Raw genomic sequence first — 18430 nt, forward strand, 5'->3', positions numbered from 1 at the left:
AATTTATGCTAACAAAGATATCTCTGTTGTGTTTTCTTCATACTAGTTTAAATAGATTTTGCCCTTGCATTTATAACTCCATGATGTGTAAAATATGGGACCATTGGCTTATAACATTGGCCCTTTATCCTTTGTACTTACTTACTCACCAGATTTCTTTGCCCTTTGCTGTTTTAACAAATCCAATGGAGTCCATTGTCTACTGAAAAAAAACAAACACACACACACAACCTGAAAGTCGAGAGTTATGTTTTATTTGGCGGATATTCTTAGGACTTCAAGCCCCCGGAGGTAGGACTCTCAGATCACTCTGAGGAACTGCTCCAAAGAGGCGAGGCGGTAGCCAAGATATATAGGAGTTTTTGCAACAAAGAGCAGGTAGTCGGAACATCAACAGATTATTGGTAATTAAAGAAAACCAGACATCTCAAGCTAATGAAATTAGCGCTTTTCTATGTATGGGAAGATGCAAAGTCTGGGCTCGTTGAGATCGTTCCTTTGATGTGCACCTCAGCTATCTGGGGCCAGTATCCTGCATTTTCTTATCCTGAATCTCCTCAGGGTGTGCCAGCAGGGTGGCTATAGCAGTTGACAGCTAGATGGCAGGCATTCTTTGCTTCCATCCCAAGTTCCCTCGGGGTTCTCCCTCTGGGAGGCTGTAATGTGATGACTGGATGGCTGCAACATCTTCTGTTTACTAATATGGAAGGTGGCATTCTCAGTTCACACCATTAACCTTGCTCTTTTGGAATTTTCATGTTTTCATTACCGTGTATTAACATATTTATGGTGTTAAGTAGCTTCAATGGAAGAGTGAATTTCACTGCCTAGTAATCAAAGAAATCATCTCTTAGACACCTCTAAATACTTCAGCTGTCTTCCTGTTGTAAGTTTATTACCCCCTCCACTGCCCACCTTAGGTAAACTAGAAGAAAAATAAAGGCAAGAAGAGGATATAGTCAAAAGGTTAACATTTTGTGGACAAACGCGAGCAGGGCTTTCTCTCGGCTGTGGTTTTCCTTCTTTTATTCTGATGCCTGTGCTCTCTCTTGAAGAGAGGTTTTTAGTTATGTCCTTCCCTCTTGCATTTTCCCCTCTCAATTTACACAGTTGTCAGGGCCCTAACTGTTCACCTATTAGGGAAAGTAATGATGAGAAACATCTGAGGTGTAATGTTTAAGCTCATTTCTGTGGAATGTTTGCATATACTGGGCACTGTGCTAGGTACAGGAGATAACATGAGGACAAAGAAAACTGTACAGTCATGGCCTTCACAAGTTTACATTCTAATGGGGGACACAGAGCAGTAAACAGACAATTATAGCACAACTGATAAGAACCATGATAGAGATGGGGGTGGGGAGTACAAAAGAGAAACAACTGTAGGGAGGGAGCAGAGGGAAGTCAAGAAGGGCTTCCTGGAGGAGGTGCTTGCTGAGCTGAGTTTATAGGATGATTACGTGTAGCCAGGAGAAAGGAGCGTTCCTTTGAGGTGCAGGGAATACCTTGAACAGAGGCAAATTGGCAAGAAACAACTTGAGTTCCATGAACCGCAGGTCATTCCAGGCTGCTCAGCATGAAATATGAACCAGAAAAGGACACTTTGGTGGATCTGTCCTTTACTTTAATGACTGAATTAGAATGAACAGGGAAAATCATTCAAACTAGAGTGAATGAAGCAAATCTCTTTTCTGACCACCCAAAACCAAAGCTCCAAATTCTACACATTGAACTCGCCAGTTTTCACCAGTTGGAGACTAAATCCCCACAAATATTATCTTTATGTTTTATTCTGCATCTGTAATAGTTTTTCTTGTTCTTGGCCTTGAATTGAAGATGGAAGGCCAAGAGCTTGTGGGTTTGGCTAGACTAGGGAACATCACTTTGTCTGACTCAGCTTATATACTATTTCTATTCTTATTTGTTGTTCCTTTAAAAACAGCACAAACAATAACATAATTTAGATTTTATATCACAACTAAAGAAAAGTAATTTAAAATTCTGGGGGAATTTATTTTTTAATAGTTTGTTTCATCTGTATTATTTTAAAAGAGATCTTTCTTTGCTGTGTTTTCTGAGCTCCTGTCATGCTTTCTTACTTTCTCTTTTCTAAGCCTTGCTTAGGATAGTCTTTTAGTGATTTCTATTTAGGATTTTTAGTTCTCATCTAATCTTAAAAAGAGCCAATCTACATTTAAGATGTATGTATCTAAATCTAAGATATTTTCAACTACAAATGAGAGAATGTCATTATCTAATTGGCTTACACAGACTTATCTTTACTAAGCGTAATGTAGCATTTGGAGAATAGGCAATGCATGTACATTCGGCTGAATGATGAAACTATTAAACAACTGCATAATTAAAAGCTATAGAATGAATAGATTCTCTACAAGAATCTACAGTACATTAAAATAATGATTTTGTAAAGCTTGAAGCCAATGAAGTCAGATTCCATTTAAATACGTGACATCTACCACCTCCTGAAAGCAAGAAATTGCATGAAGATAATCACAGATGAGCTTATTCTGGAGAACTGTATTAAAGACAATCTTAATTGTCTGGCATTCTGATGATCCCCTCAACCCTGAATCCAGATTTCCAAAACTCCTTGTCTAATCCACTGATGTCCCCAACACAGACACAGAAAAGAGAAGATCGTCCCTATGATATCACTCTGGTTTATCTTTTCTGCCCCAGGTTGCTAGAACAGCCATCCTTTTTTAATGTGTTGTCTGTGTTTTGGCTTTGTTGAACATTTCCTTGGCATCTTTACCTTGATAGTTCAGAACTGGAGCACTTGGCTTTCACAATTGCTGGAAAAGCAGGTGGTGTGCTACCATATTAAAAAGGCCTTTTACAGTGTCTGGAATAAATGATATGGAAATTTGAGTTGTGTTGTAATTTTAGGAGAAAAAAAATCTGTCATTTACTTTCTGTCCCTGTGTTCACCTTAGAGGGTGGATCTCGGTGGGAATGTATTCGTATCTGGACCATCTTAGAACTTTATCCTTATTAAGTCATAATTAAGACTGTGGTGGTGTCCAAAATCTCTTCACTACTTTTCCCTTGGTAGAATCTGTCACGTGATATTTTTAGCAATTGTTTTGGCAAAAGCAGTGAAAAAAAATGAAGATGATACACACAGGGCTCTCTTTAAAAAGAACTTATAATAGATAAGTTAGATAGTTGTTTTTGCTGAGCTGAGCCTATTGTATGGTCAGAAATGCATCTCCTACATGAAGAAATACTTGACATCAGTGGAAAGCCAGAGCTGAAAGTGGTGGGCTCGTTTACACAGCTGGAGTGTGTGTGCAGAATTGTTGAAACTGTATCTCTGCTATAGGGGAGAAGCATTTATAAAATGACAAAAGCGGGCTTCCCTGGTGGCGCGGTGGTTGAGAATCTGCCTGCTAATGCAGGGGACACGGCTTCGAGTCCTGGTCTGGGAGGATCCCACATGCTGCGGAGCAACTAGGCCCATGAGCCACAACTACTGAGCCTGCGTGTCTGGAGCCTGTGCTCTGCAACAAGAGAGGCCGCGATAGTGAGAGGCCTGCGCACCGCGATGAAGAGTGGCCCCCGCTTGCCACAGCTAGAGATAGCCCTCGCACAGAAATGAAGACCCAACACAGCAAAAATAAATAAATTAAAAAAAAAATGACAAAAGCATTCATCATTTATGGCTCACTGTTCAATATTTGATACATGAATACCTTGCCTTCCTTTTATATGAGGATGGCAGAACTCTCCTCACTATGAACCCAGCAAAATTTTGAGTTGAGAACATCTTCTCTGGTCTGTTTGTAGCCGTTGGAACAAATTTCATGGTAATTAAAAGTCAGGCCATATATATATTTTTAATTTTCTAAGTCATAATCCATTATATGGCATTTTGAGAAACAGTAAGTGTTCTTGCTTTATACGTAGTAGGTGTTCAATAAGCAATGCTACTGGATGAGACTTGGTTGTAAAATGGATTCCACTATGTCTACATTGAGATTCTAATAGCTACGTGCAGTTAAATACTAATGTTTAGAGATCTATGAGTTTCAAAAGGTTAGAACCTATAGCATGAAAGTTAGATAGGAGACATTATTGGGAATTTTGGGGGGGCTAGATCATGTGGCCTGATTTTTTTATTATTTGCCCCAAGTGCTTTCCTTAAAAAAACAGCAGCATTCGCACAGGGTCCTGGATGTTGTGTCTCGGGTGGTCGGAGGATAGTTCTGGAGCTCATTAATCACACTGTCCTTGATTTCTACCACTCTATTTCAACAAAGATTTATATTTAAAATACACTGAAAAGCAGTAAAATGAAAACAGTAAAATCAAAAGTTGAAGGACTAGTTTTGTGATAACAGATAAAATAAAGAATATCATATTTTTCAACTTAATTAAAAATACAAATTTTGGCTCACGGGCCCAGCCGCTCCGCGGCATGTAAGATCTTCCTGGACCGGGGCACGAACCTGTGTCCCCTGCATCGGCAGGCGGACTCCTAACCACTGCGCCACCAGGGAAGCCCAATCGAAGGGTTTTTAACCGTGGTTTGGGAGATACAAAGATTCTGTGTAATCCTGAAAAAAAAAAAAAAAAAAAGCAGAGGTTAAAAAGCAGTGCATATACTAAGTATAGATAACCCAAGTAATTGAATATTTACTTAGGTTACTAAGGAAAAATGTGGACATTTCACAGAAAAAAAAGAAACAGAGACCGTTTCTGTCTTACTACAAAAGGATGCATTTGTATTCCTGATCATGTTAGCTACATTAGAATTCCTGAGATCCCATAAATGGTTTAACCTGACTTACAATATATTGAGTTCTGTACATACATTGTTTTTCTTCTCCACCTCTAGAGATAGGGCAATAGAGGTTATAGTAAAATTCTTACATCTTTAAAACATTGTCACTTTAAAGATGAATGAAATATCATAGTTTCTTTCATTGGCTGTAAGTTTCTGTATTTCATATAAAAGAAAATACATCTGATAAGGGCTAATATCCAAAATATATAGAGAACTCATACAACTCAGTAACAGCAAAAAAAAAAATTCTGATTAAAAATGGGCAGAGGATCTGAATAGACATTTTTACAAAGAATACACACAGATGTCCAACAGGTACATGAAAAGTTACTCAACATCACTAATCATGCGGGAAATGCAAATCAAAACCACAATATCACCTCACATCTGTTAGAATGGATATCAAAAATAAGAAATAACAAGTGTTATTGGCAAGGAAGTGGAGAAAAGGGAACCCTCATGCACTGTTGGTGGGAATGTAAATTGGTGCAGCCACTATGGAAAACAATATGGAGGTTCCTCCAAAAACTAAAAATAGAACTACCATATGATCCAGCAATTCCACTTCTGGGTATTTACCCAAAGAAAATGAAAACACTAATTCAAAAAGATATATGCATCCCAGTGTTCATTGCGGTATTATTTTCAGTAGCCAAGACGTGGAAACACCCTAAGTTTCCACTGATGAATGGATAAAGAAAATGTGATACACACACACACACACACACGCGCGCGCACACACACACACACACACATGGAATATTATTCAGCCATAAAAAAGAATGAAATCTTGCCATTTGTGACAACATGGAAGGACCTTGAGGGCATTATGATAAGTGAAATATCAGACAGAGAAAGACAGATACTGTATGAACTCACTTATATGTAGAATCTAAAAGCAAAAACAAAATAAAACGTAACAAATAAAAAAACGAACTCATAGATATAGAGAACTAATTGGTGGTTGCCCGAGACAGGGGATGGAGGTGGGTGGAACAGGTGAAGGGTGTCAAAAGGTATAAATTTTCAATTATAAAATAAATAAGAAAGGGGGATGTAATGTACAGCTTGGTGACTGTAGTTAATAATATTGTATTGCATATTTGAAAGTTCCTAAGAGAGATTTTTAAAGTTCTCATCACAAGAAAAAGTTTGTGACAATGTATGGTGACAGATGTTAACAAGACTTATTATGGTAATCATTTCACAATATATACAAATATACAAATGATATTGAATCATTACATTCTATACCTGGAACTAATATAATGTTATATGTCAATTATACCTTTATACCTCATTAAAAAGAGAAAGAAAATAAGTATAATTAGCCTTATATATGGATCTGTGGTATAATCTAATTGATAAAACTTAAAGGTCATGTTTATGGCAAAAACATAATCCTTTAGACATACAACTTTAGATTTAAAATATTGTCTCTCAACATCCTGGAAATATTCTATCATCTTCTTGCTTCTATTGATGCTTTTAACAAGTGAACATTCTAGCTAATTCTTATAAGGGGTAGATAAGTGTGCCGGGAGCTTTGAATCTGGTCGTTAAAGAATGAGATGTTTGAAATAAAGGTTTCCTATTTAGTATCAATTCTGATAGTGATAATTGTCAGACTGGACCTCTGAGAATGATAGTTGCAGAATGGATGAATAGTTCCTCATTTTAATGCTCAGAAATATATTTATATTTCCAAGTAATGAATGAGACACAGCCTTATAAAACCCTAAAATGAGAAAGGTATATTACTCCATATGTTGAAGAGACTTGGGCCACATAACAGGCTGGGCGTTATTTAAAGTCTTGCATCCACTTCAATATCAAATTCTCTTTTTAATTAGCTTCATTGGTAAACTGGAGCCAAATAACCATAGATACTTGACTGGTGATTCACCTGACATTTTGTTGTCCAGTAAGCTTTGATATATCTCTCTTATATTCTTTATCCAACAGCAATGGAAATAAAATCCTGCCCTGAAATATAGGGCTTGGTAGTGTGGTAGGGATGCTGGCCTCACAAAAAATGTATCAAGTATTATCTTAATATCTAGCCCTACACTTTTTCTTTAAATCTTTTAAAATCCTTGATGACATGACCATGTTATTTCTCCCCTAATCACTGTCACCCATCCCAAATATTCAGCTTGTTCATAGTCTCCCTGTCTTGCTTCTGATAATATATGGTTTTGGGAAAGTGTTATTGACTTATTGACACTAAAGTATGAATAATATTTGAATTGTAATAGATCTTAAGCCAAGGAATGAACCTTTCTGACATTTAAGAAAAAAGTCACTTTTGGTAGTAGGGTCATTTGAAACCTCTAATATAACATATCAGTTGTCACCTACTATATAAGTGGGTAAAGTTGACTAAGAGTGATTGGAAGAAATCCAGAAATGTATTTTTTCAAAGCATGTATGGTGTATAAATCCATATATTTTCATCTATATTTATAAATACATATACTTTAAGAAAATTTTTAGAAGGAAAAAGAATTAATAGGTGGTATGTCAGAGAACCACAGTAGCCACATTTATGAATTGGAATTTGTTGTATCACTTTTTAATTTAATAAAGACTATATCCAAGAAGCTACTGAAAAAAATAGATATAAGGAGAAAATTCTTAGAAACACAGTGGCACTACAGATTATGATAAAAAATTTTGATCAAGTATTAGAATGGTAGCCTGATTAATGATTTTGTTAATTGATCTTTATCTAAAGTGCATATCTTTATAATTTAACTATTAACTTTATGTTTTTCACCTTTTCCAGTGTTAAAGAACCCAGTGTGTAAATTATATAGATTTCCCACATCTGACAATAAGTGGATGCGAATCCGGGAGCAGATGTCAGAGAGCATACTTTCTTTTCATATTCCTAAGGAATTGATCTCTCTTCAAATCAAAGAAGATTTGTGTAGGTAAGAGAAAGTGATTTATGATTGTCTCTTACATTAATTATTTTTTTTATGAAACATTTTTTCTTCAAGTATGATGATAACATAAAAATCTAGATCTGCATTGTCCAGTATGACGGCTCCTAGCCCTGTATGACTATTAATCACTTGAAATGTGATTAGTCCACTTTGAGATGTTCTGCCAAGTGTAGTATAAACACCAGATTTTGAATTCACAGCACACAAACAAAAAAAGACTGCTTTCATAATGAAATGTTAACATTTTGGCTGTACTGGGGTTGAATACAATATGATATTAATTTTATGTGCTTCTCTTTTTACTTTTAATTTTATTTTTTATTCAAGTATAGTTGATTTACAATGTCTTGTTAATTTCTGCTATACAGCAAAGTCATTCAGTTATAGATATTATATGCATTTTTTATATTCTTTTTCATTATGGTTTATCACAGGATATTGAATATAGTCCCCTGTGCTATACAGTAGAACCTTGTTGTTTATCCATTCTATATATAATAGCTTACATCTGCTAACCCCAAACTCCCACTCCATCCCTTCCTCAAACCCCTCCCCCTTGGCAACCACCAGACTGTTCTCTATGTCCATGACTCTGTTTCAAAGATAGGTTCATTTGTGTCATATTTAAGTTCCACATATAAGTGATATCATGTGGAATCTAAAATATGATATCTTTTTACTTTTTACATATGACTACTGACCACTAGAAAATTTTAATCACATGTGTGACTCTCATTTGTGACTTACATTACACCTTTTCTGTGTAAATCTCCCACCATTAAAATGTGTTGAAAAAAAATCAATTATGAATCTTTAAAATTTTCTAAAGAAAAGTAGAGAAAAAATCATGTTGAAGACTCAAAAGGGAAATAGAAAAGATTGTAAGGAAATTGACTAGAGATCTCAGTAGAATATAAGGTATGGTTATTATGAAAAGGAATTAGAAAGCCCTAAGTTGAGAACCATCACCTTTTAGGAAAAATGCTGAGAAGAAAAGAATAATGGAGAGAATAATGAAATTTTAAAATGCAGTAGGCAAATTAAATCCACAAAGCCAGCAGAGAAGAACAGATTTGACACTAAGAAGTCACATCTCGGATGTGGAAGACAAACACAATAAGTTCTTCTCAAATGTTCTTTCTTGGGAAAGAACAATTCATGCAAAAACTTGGAAACAGTGAAAACTTATGCAGGTTTTTATTTTACATGCTAAAATCAGACTAACCTTATACTTACTTCTCTGCAGAAGTCCATGAAGTAATATCTACTGATTTTTGATTTTTTGAGAGAAAAAGGTTGTGGCCCACTTTATTATATAGGGTCAAGTTATGACTTTTTTTTTTTAATGAATGAAGGCAATGGAAATGACATACTTAAATATGCAGAAGCTCAAAAAATGTCATTCACCAAACTTTCTTAAAGAATCTACCCTCGAAGATATATGCTATCCAACTGAGACAATAATTTAAATTAAGAATTATATTTATAATATAATATAAATTAATATACTGTAATCATTAAATTATAATATGAAATTAACATGATATAACATAACAAATTAAGAATGTAAGAATGGGACATTGTCCTACAGAAGGACTTGAAACATTTTTCTTGGTTGGGTGAAATCTCCAGCCCAGACAGAGCTTTACTCTGAAGTTCTTTTTTCGGCCTCTTTTGTTTTGTTTTAATTTTTATTGGAGTATAGTTGAGTTACAAGGTTATGTTAGTTTCTGCTGTACGGCAAAGTGAATCAGTTATACATATACATGTATCCACTCTTTTTTAGATTCTTTTCCCATATCGGTCGTTACAGAGTGCTGAGTAGTGTTCCCTGTGCTATACAGTAGGTCCTTATTAATTATCTATTTTATATACAGTAGTGTGTATATGTCAATCCCAATCTCCCAATTTATCCCTCCCCCCTTTTCCCTCCTGGTAACCATAAGTTTGTTTTTTACATCTGTGGCTCTATTTCTGTTTTGTAAATAAGTTCATTTGTACCATTTTTCTAGATTCCACATATAAGCGATATCATATGGTATTTGTCTTTCTCTGTCTGACTTACTTCACTCAGTTTGACGATCTCTAGGTCCATCCATGTCACTGCAAACGGACTCTTTTACCCCTAGTCTTACTCAGATCCCAGAAAGTGTTATACTTACCTCAACCTTCGTCTCAACAGCACAATTCTAATGGATTTTCTTAGGTGGTTTGATGAAGACTGTGGGTGTCATCGTGCCCTTATCTTTCAGTAGTTGCAAAGAGTACAAGGTGTTTCATTTTCATGCTTGGAAATCTATCTTGAGAGAATTATTTTTTAAAAAGCTTCGAGTCTTTTCTTCAAAAAAAAAAAAGGTGCCAGGGCAACTTTATATTATGCTAAGTAACTGAAACAGCTACTTTCTGAATCTTTAAAATAACTATTAACTAAATTATATCATTTCAGTTGATGAAGAGCAGTAAGTAAATGAGCAGTAGATAAAAGCTGCCATTAAGTCCCTATTCATAGGACCTGTGGATGGATGGAGATAGTTATAGATGGATAGACAGAGAGATAGACAGACACACAGACATAGATATACAGTCTTTCTTTCCTTTTCTTTCTTTCTTTTTTTTTCTTAGGAAAGTCAGTAATCACAGTATGAATTTAGCTGTATAACAGGGGTTGCAAAAACTTTTCCTTAAGGACCAAATAGTAAGTATTTTACAAAATATTTTACAAAAGTGAGATGTTTCCTCTCAATTACCAAGATGATAAATTTGCAAACATAGTCAGACTTCTGTGAAGTCTGGATTTTGACAATCCTACACTTTCTTTCACGAGCCACTGACTCTTTCAGTCTCACTTTTCACCCCAGACGTAAACTTTTCTACAACTTCTCTGTGTTGGTGTGTTGTCATCTCCCTATAGGGGTAATTAGGGTATTATTTGAACACTTTGTTACATAACTTCCCTCCTTTACCAAGGGAATAGAAAACGGGAAATTTTCTGAAAAGACTGCTATGATTGATATCAGCCTCATAAACTCGCAGGTAGAGATTTCCTAAGTTTGAGTATGGATTTAACTGTGAACAAAAATAGCAAGTAAGAAAGGGAATTTAGGGAATGTTAGGTATATGTCTAGTCACAACTGTGTCTTAAAGACAAGGCATTATTAGTAGTTTTGTAATCTATTTAACTCGGTAAGAATGAAATCCCACTCATGCATTTGAAGGTCTATTATTAATTTTATCATGTCTGGGATTGGTAAACACTTGACAGGCTAAGTTAGTGTGAGTCTGTTGGCAGGGACCAGGTGTGTGCATGGTACGCCTCTATGCCTAATGCATACCTGTATGTATCAATGAGGAAAATGTTGTCCTTCTCAGCCGTCATGATATGGAGTGTGAATGTTGGCAGGGACATAATGGTGCAGCAGCTACTTTCCCTCACTCATACCCAGTGCCCTTGCCTGCAGCTGCCTTCTAAAACTTCTCTTGCTATTAGTCCCTTAGTGTGACATTGTACTCAACGTGAACTACTTTTATTAACTTTGAGATTGTACATACACAAAGTCTTAGGGCTGTGATAGAGTTTAAATCCTCTGGGGCCTCCCTCTGATTAGTGCCTCCCTAAGCACTAATACCTTCTGAGTTCAAGTTCAGATATATAACATCTGTTGCGTTGGCTGTGACGTGTTTTCACAACGCTAAACTTTGAATTTTATATTACGGTTTAGGCCCCCAAAATTCACAAGCAGGAAATCGTAGATGACAAATTATGTTTACTGTTGTGAAGAAAGGCTTATATTAGCAATTTTCTGCCTCTTTGCTCCTGAAGCCATATTTTTAAAAAGATATAAAAAGTGTGGTAATTTTTTTCTGTAAAAATAATATATGGTCACTATAGAAAATAGTGAAAATATAAAAAAGAAAAAAAAATCACTCTAAACACACCACCCAGAAGAAATACTGTGTCTTTATTTTCTAAATCTACCCTCATCTTCGTGAGCCTCACTGTGGAAAGCAGACTTTTGGTCCCCATGATTACCATGCCCTGGTATCACATTTAAATCATTCTCCCTCCAATAATTCCTGTCTCAGTAAATGCCACCCTCTCTTCAACAGTTCAGTGCAGAAACATAAAACATAAGTATTTTTGTTTTGTCTCACCAAACCTATCCACATTCCACATTCAATTTCAAGTATCAATTTCTAATCATGCTAATTCCACAATTTCCCTCAAATTCATTTATTTTTTATGTTTTCACTCTATCCATTCTAATCCCAACCACCATCATTTCTTGCCTGTGATAGTGTAATGGTCTATAACGGCTTTTCTGCCAATGGCTTTGCTTCCTTAAAATCCATGGTTCACGTTTTTATGAACAAATGATACAATTGAACTTATTTACAAAGCAGAAATAAACTCACAGACATAGGAAACAAATTTATGGTTACCAAAGGTGATAGCGGAGGGAAGGGAGAGCAGAGAGTTTGGGATTAACAGATACACACTACTATATATAAAACAGGTAAACAACAGTGACCTACTGTATAGCTCAGGGAAATATACTCAATATCTTGTAATAACCTATAATGGAAAAGAATCTGAAAAAGAATATATACATATATGTATAACTACATCATTTTGCTGTACACTAGAAATTAACACAACATTATAAATTAACAATTCTTCAATTAAAATATAAATAAAAAAGAAAAAGATCCATGGTTCACATTACAGACTCACATAATCTGATTAAAAATGTTATAAATATGCAGATTTCCAGCAGGGGTATCAAGGAGACAGCACTGATGTATAACCTCTTAAGTGCTATGCTGGAATTATGTGTTGGGAAGGGAAGACGGGGAGGTCCTGCTTACCAAGTATCAGTATAACACCTCGCTTCTGAGAAGTTTACTAAATGATTCTATAATCGTGATACCTAAGGGATGTGGCATTATAAAGTAGCCCAGTTCTTTGATCTAGCCTCCTTGAAGGATGGGGGGGAAAACACAACTGGTTTATTATAGAGGTAGTGCAATGGAGAGAAAAAGGAGAGTACATGTTGAAGACAGCTCAGAGATCCTAAATACATAGAAGATGTGTGTGTGTGTGTGTGTGTGTGTGTGTTTATGTGTATTTTTGCCTGTGTTTATAATGCCACAGGCTTTATAGTCCTTCACCTTGGGTTGCATGCAGGCAAGTTATGTAGGTCTTGCCAAACTACCACCTATAAAATTTTTATAGCTTGTTTTAGTGTTGCCACGTATTTTGTTTATATTGAGTATTTTCTTCAGAGTTTGTATTACTTCAAAAATTTGCTTTGTAGTTTTGATTTGCATTTCTCTAATGATTAATGATGTTGAGCATCCTTTCATGTGTTTGTTGGCAGTCTGTATATCTTCTTTGGAGAAATGTCTATTTAGGTCTTCTGCCCATTTTTGGATTGGGTTGTTTGTTTTTTTGATATTGAGCTGCATGAGCTGCTTGTAAATTTTGGAGATTAATCCTTTGTCAGTTGCTTCATTTGCAAATATTTTCTCCCATTCTGAGGTATCACCTTACACCGGTCAGAATGGCCATGATCAAAAAATCTACAAACAAAAAATGCTGGAGAAGGTGTGGAGAAAAGGGAATCCCCTTGCACTGTTGGTGAGAATGTAAATTGATACAGCCACTATGGAGAACAGTATGGAGGTTCCTTAAAAAACTACAAATAGAACTACCATATGACCCAGCAATCCCACTACTGGGCACATACCCTGAGAAAACCATAATTCAAAAAAAGTCATGTACCACAACGTTCATTGCAGCTCTATTTACAATAGCCAGGACATGGAAGCAACCTAAGTGTCCATCAACAGATGGATGGATAAAGAAGATGTGGCACATATATATGGTGGAATATTACGCAGCAATAAAAAGAAATGAAATTGAGTTATTTGTAGTGAGGTGGATGGACCTAGAGTCTGTCATACAGAGTGAAGTTAAGTCAGAAAGAGAAAAACAAATACTGTATGCTAACACATATATATGGAATCTAAAAAACAAACAAAAAAAATGGTCATGAAGAACCTAGGTGCAAGATGGGAATAAAGACGCAGACCTACTAGAGAATGGACTTGAGGATATGGGGAGGGGGAAGGGTAAGCTGGGACGAAGTGAGAGAGAGGCATGGACGTATATACACTACCAAATGTAAAATAGATAGCTAGTGGGAAGCAGCCGCATAGCACAGGGAGATCAGCTCAGTGCTTTGTGACCACCTAGAGGGGTGGGATAGGGAGGGTGGGAGGGAGACACAAGAGGGAAGTGATATAGGGATATATGTATATGTATAACTGATTCACTTTGTTATAAGCAGAAACTAACACACCATTGTAAAGCAATTATACTCCAATAAAGATGTTAAGTAAAAAAAAGTTTGCTTTGCTTAGTCAACATTGAAATGTGTCAGTTAATAGAAGAAATGATGGAACTTGTGGCGTTGAAGCTCCATGGCAGCTACACATACCATATTAAATGATGGTGTACACATATATATGTTTAGATGGGAGGCTTGGGTGGCCATAGGGTGTTTGGTTTTATCAAAACATATACTTTTCTACATTATAATATGATGTTTGAAAACTTATTATGGTACAAAAGTTTTAAAGAAATGAAGTATTTCGGTGACAATGAACCTCATGGTCCATAAAACTCCCCAGGAAAAAATTAGTTTGATTTATATCATGTATTTTTCTCTTTTTCTCCTGTTTCATTTCTGCTCTCTCTATATTTTTCTTCATTGGTCCCAGGGGTGAGGAAGGAGAGAAACTTCCTTGAATATAATTTTGGGAGTCTAAAAGAAAGGATAAGAATAATTTATAACAATTAACTTTAAGATGTCCTTAGGTTTTATATAAGACATAAATATTTGTGTGTACCAGGCAGAGGAACAATCTTGTAAATAAAATATAAACATCTGAACCAAACCCTTTAGTAGGGAAAATGTAATAGAATTTGGGACATAGAAAGTTTAAATAAAAATCTTGCTAACACTTCTTTTAGAGAATGTGAATGCTTTCTCTTAGATTTTAGTGTTTGTAAATATCGTACATATACTAAATTCATGGTGATAAAATATTTTATGTCAGTGAAGGCACTGTTTTGCTCAATACTATATATTTCAAATATTCTATATTCTTCATTTTTAGAGCTATATTACAGACCTATGATAAGTGTATCTATCTGTCTATCTAGTCTTAAATTTATTTCTTGAATGCACTATATTCTTATATATGCAAAAAAATAGTAAGATACTTTGAAATCCCAGGTTGAAAGCCTAGTTGCTGCACAGAGTTACATTTCAGAGACATGTTCTACATGCTGACTTAAATATTATCATACACTATTAAATGGGTTTTCTAAGCAATATACCTAGTTTGAAAGAAATGAGGAAGATACTTAATTTTCTGACCTTGCACCTTATCTTAAAGCATTTTGTGACTATTACGTTCAAAAAGGTTCATATTATTTCAAACCAATAATGCTACAGGAGTGCCATTTAAAAAATGTTAAAAGTATATACTAGGAATTATGAACTAGAATATATTCATATAAATTCTATTTCAAAAAGTTGTACAGTAGGATTTTACCACATAGTGAGCCAACCTGTCCATTGAACGTGGTTAGATCTTCTTTTCAAAATTTATCACCAGACGAGGTTTCCCCTTCACACGGCCTACAAGGCAAACAAGGGCTCCTGTCTACCTACATCTCCAGCCTCATCTTACACCGTGTTTATTTTGACCTGGCTGAAGCACATGACTTTTGAGACGTCTACTGACATTTACATACTTAGATAAAAGCACACTGAAAATCTTTACTGACCTTAAAGAAACACTGATTAGTGGGAAAAGTAATAAGGAGTCAGCTATTCTGTTTAGGTCTCATAGATACTGAATAAACCTCAAACTGATGAATTTCATAGATTTTTTTATAGTGTTCTATCTCTTCCACTTTGTTTCTCTTTGTGTTTCTTTCTGTCTCTCTTGTTTGCTTTCTCTGAGGAAAATCTTAAGTCCTAAATATCCAAAAGTGATGCATAAAAAAGTATCCCATTGGGACTCCACTGTTGACTCATAGCTGATGAGTGTTATTTCTTCTGTTCATTTTTCTTCATGCAACGTTGATGCAAGGTTGGAATACCATGTGGTGTATTATTTATCATGGAAAGAGTGCATTGGCCCTACCAACTCCTAGTATTGAGGGCAGATGCTGTGTGCCATTAAGTTCATCATTATAGATTCTTGGTATCATTTAATGAGATGTCCTGTAGAGCGCTTAGTATCACCAAGCTGGCGATAGAAATATGTGTTTTATTTTGTTGTTTGGTTATTACCATAGCCCCACAGGAACAAATAAGGCAAAGCTCATTCAGAAGCATATTTGTCCATTGTGCCAGGATTCTTTATTTCACATGGATTGAGTAGGAGACAGTGTACGTTGTGATGATAAAAACACGGAATTGGAATAATTATCAACCCGAGTCCAAAACCTCTTTATCTGCCATTTGATACGTACTTATAATTTTTAGAAGATTACACGATTTCTCAATTTTCAATTTTTTTTTCACTTTTTAGATAATAATATTATCATTTGTCCTACAGGGCTACTGTAGAAATTAAGTGAACAATCAGGAGACTCTAGCACTTATGGCTATGGGATTTGAGGTGTGTGTGTGTATGTAAGTGTATACCTCATAGATACGTTTATTATATGGTACTACAAATTCCCAGTGGGCAGAAAAATGGACTTCTCTCACAAAGCTGGTGTATTTAGAGCTGAGACAGTGATTTTGGAATGATAGTCAGGCTTCAGACTTCAGATTAGTTAGGGCCTTCTGGGACACAGAAAAGGAGGAACTTGTCAATTTTCTTATTGTACTATTCCTGGAATCTAGCATAATACCTGGCATATAATGAGCACTCAGGAATGTAGTCTTTTCCCAAGAACAGCTGAAATTGCGTGAAGAGAATGACATGATTACACTTAGAAAAAGGGAGGCAAGTGTGGAGGGTTAAAACAATTTAGGGGATGTTGTGTTTGTCTGGGCGAACAATGGTGGTGACTTAGACCATGGTGGCTGGGGGGAAATGGTGAAGTGTACAAACATTTGGGATTTTTTTTGATGAGCAGAGTTTGGTGGTGGATTATCTCTGGAGGTAAGGCGTGCAGAATAACTTAAGCATTCTGACCTGCATGACTGAATAGATAAGTTATAATTCTTTGATGTAGGACATAATGGGCAAGCACAAGGTTTAGAAGAAACAAAGGAGCCCTCTTTGGCTCTTCATTGAACCATCGAGGTCTTTGCTATTAAGTACAGATGCTGCTTGCTCCATGTGGCTATTGAAACTTAAGTTAAAATTTGTTAAAATGAAATGAAATTTAAAATTTCATTTCTCCATCACCTTAGTCACATTTTAAGTGTGCAGTAGTCACATATGGCTAGTAACCATTGTAATTAAATAGCACAGCTTTGGAACATCACCATCACACAGAGAGTTCTATTGGACAGCACTGATCTAGGATAACCAGCAGTAGCATCTCTAATTTTAAAGAGTTCTAGTAACATAAAATCCCCCTTTCTTCCTGCTCATTGGAATTTAATGTAAAGAATAAGAAGGCTGACATCAAGCTTTACCCTTGTCTGCAAAAACAGAAGGGTTTTATTTTGTTTTTTCCTCAAGCTGATAGTATCAAGATATATGTTCCTGATGTGATTTCTAGTGAGAGTGAGATTGTGCTGTATTTCTAATGGAGAGTCTATCTAGCATAGTAGTTTAAAGCATGGGCACCCTAGACAAACTTCCTGGGCTTCATCCCAACTCTGCTACTCACTATCTGGATAACTTTGGGTAAATTACTTATCTTCCCTGAGTCTCAGTTTCCTCATTTAAAAAATAAGGATGATAATAATAATACCTCCTTCCTTGGGCTGTTATGCATATAGAATGAGTGAATATTTATAAAGTTCTCATTATAGTGCCTGGCATGAATAAGGATAATCAGCACCGCTAAATATTTGTTAAAGGAATAGAAAATACATAAGAATTTTGTTTTGTTGTTTGAGATTCCAGCAATTATGGTAGCCAAGGCTGTCTGGTAAGTGCACACTTGAGCAAAATATTTGCACCAGCTCTTTGTTGACCTGGGTGGAATTTACATACGGATGAGTCCCTCAGATGGGAGATTCCAATCTTGTCCTCCTATTGAAGGATACTGGCTTAAAAGAAATCATACTCACCAGAAATTAAAATAAAAAAGAGAACAAGATTTGCATTCACAAGACCTCGGTACATGTCTTGATTCTGCCACTTCCTAACAATATGGCATCAAACAAGTCACTTTACTTCTCACTTATATTCTTCCCATTTTTCCAGAACAATGTTGTTCACTAGAACTTTCCACGATGATGGAAATGTTCTATACTGCACTGCCTACTCTGATAGCCATGTAGCTATCGAGCACTTGAAATGTGCCTAGTGAGACTGAATTTTTTATTTTGTTTAGTCGGGCTCTGGGACAATTATATCTGAGGAGTGTTTTAAGAGTAAGAAAAGAGACACATTCTATACAAAAGTAACCTTGATTACCTGGAAAGCCTTACGGTTTTCCCCAAAGAGCTCTACTTCCAGC

General features: G+C 35.8%; 1 protein-coding gene across 12 annotated transcripts in view; it reads left to right on the top strand.

The window, feature by feature from the left end:
- INPP4B (inositol polyphosphate-4-phosphatase type II B) overlaps positions 1–18430 on the top strand; it is a 721154-nt gene that overhangs the window by 520730 nt on the left and 181994 nt on the right. For all 12 annotated transcript variants that reach the window (XM_060299724.1, XM_060299726.1, XM_060299725.2 and 9 more), the window contains one exon: positions 7599–7746. In XM_060299724.1, coding sequence (XP_060155707.1) covers positions 7599–7746 — 148 coding nt within the window. The remainder of the gene's footprint in view (positions 1–7598; positions 7747–18430) is intronic.

The sequence above is a fragment of the Globicephala melas genome, chromosome 5, assembly GCF_963455315.2.
Source record: "Globicephala melas chromosome 5, mGloMel1.2, whole genome shotgun sequence".
Lineage (NCBI taxonomy): Eukaryota > Metazoa > Chordata > Mammalia > Artiodactyla > Delphinidae > Globicephala > Globicephala melas.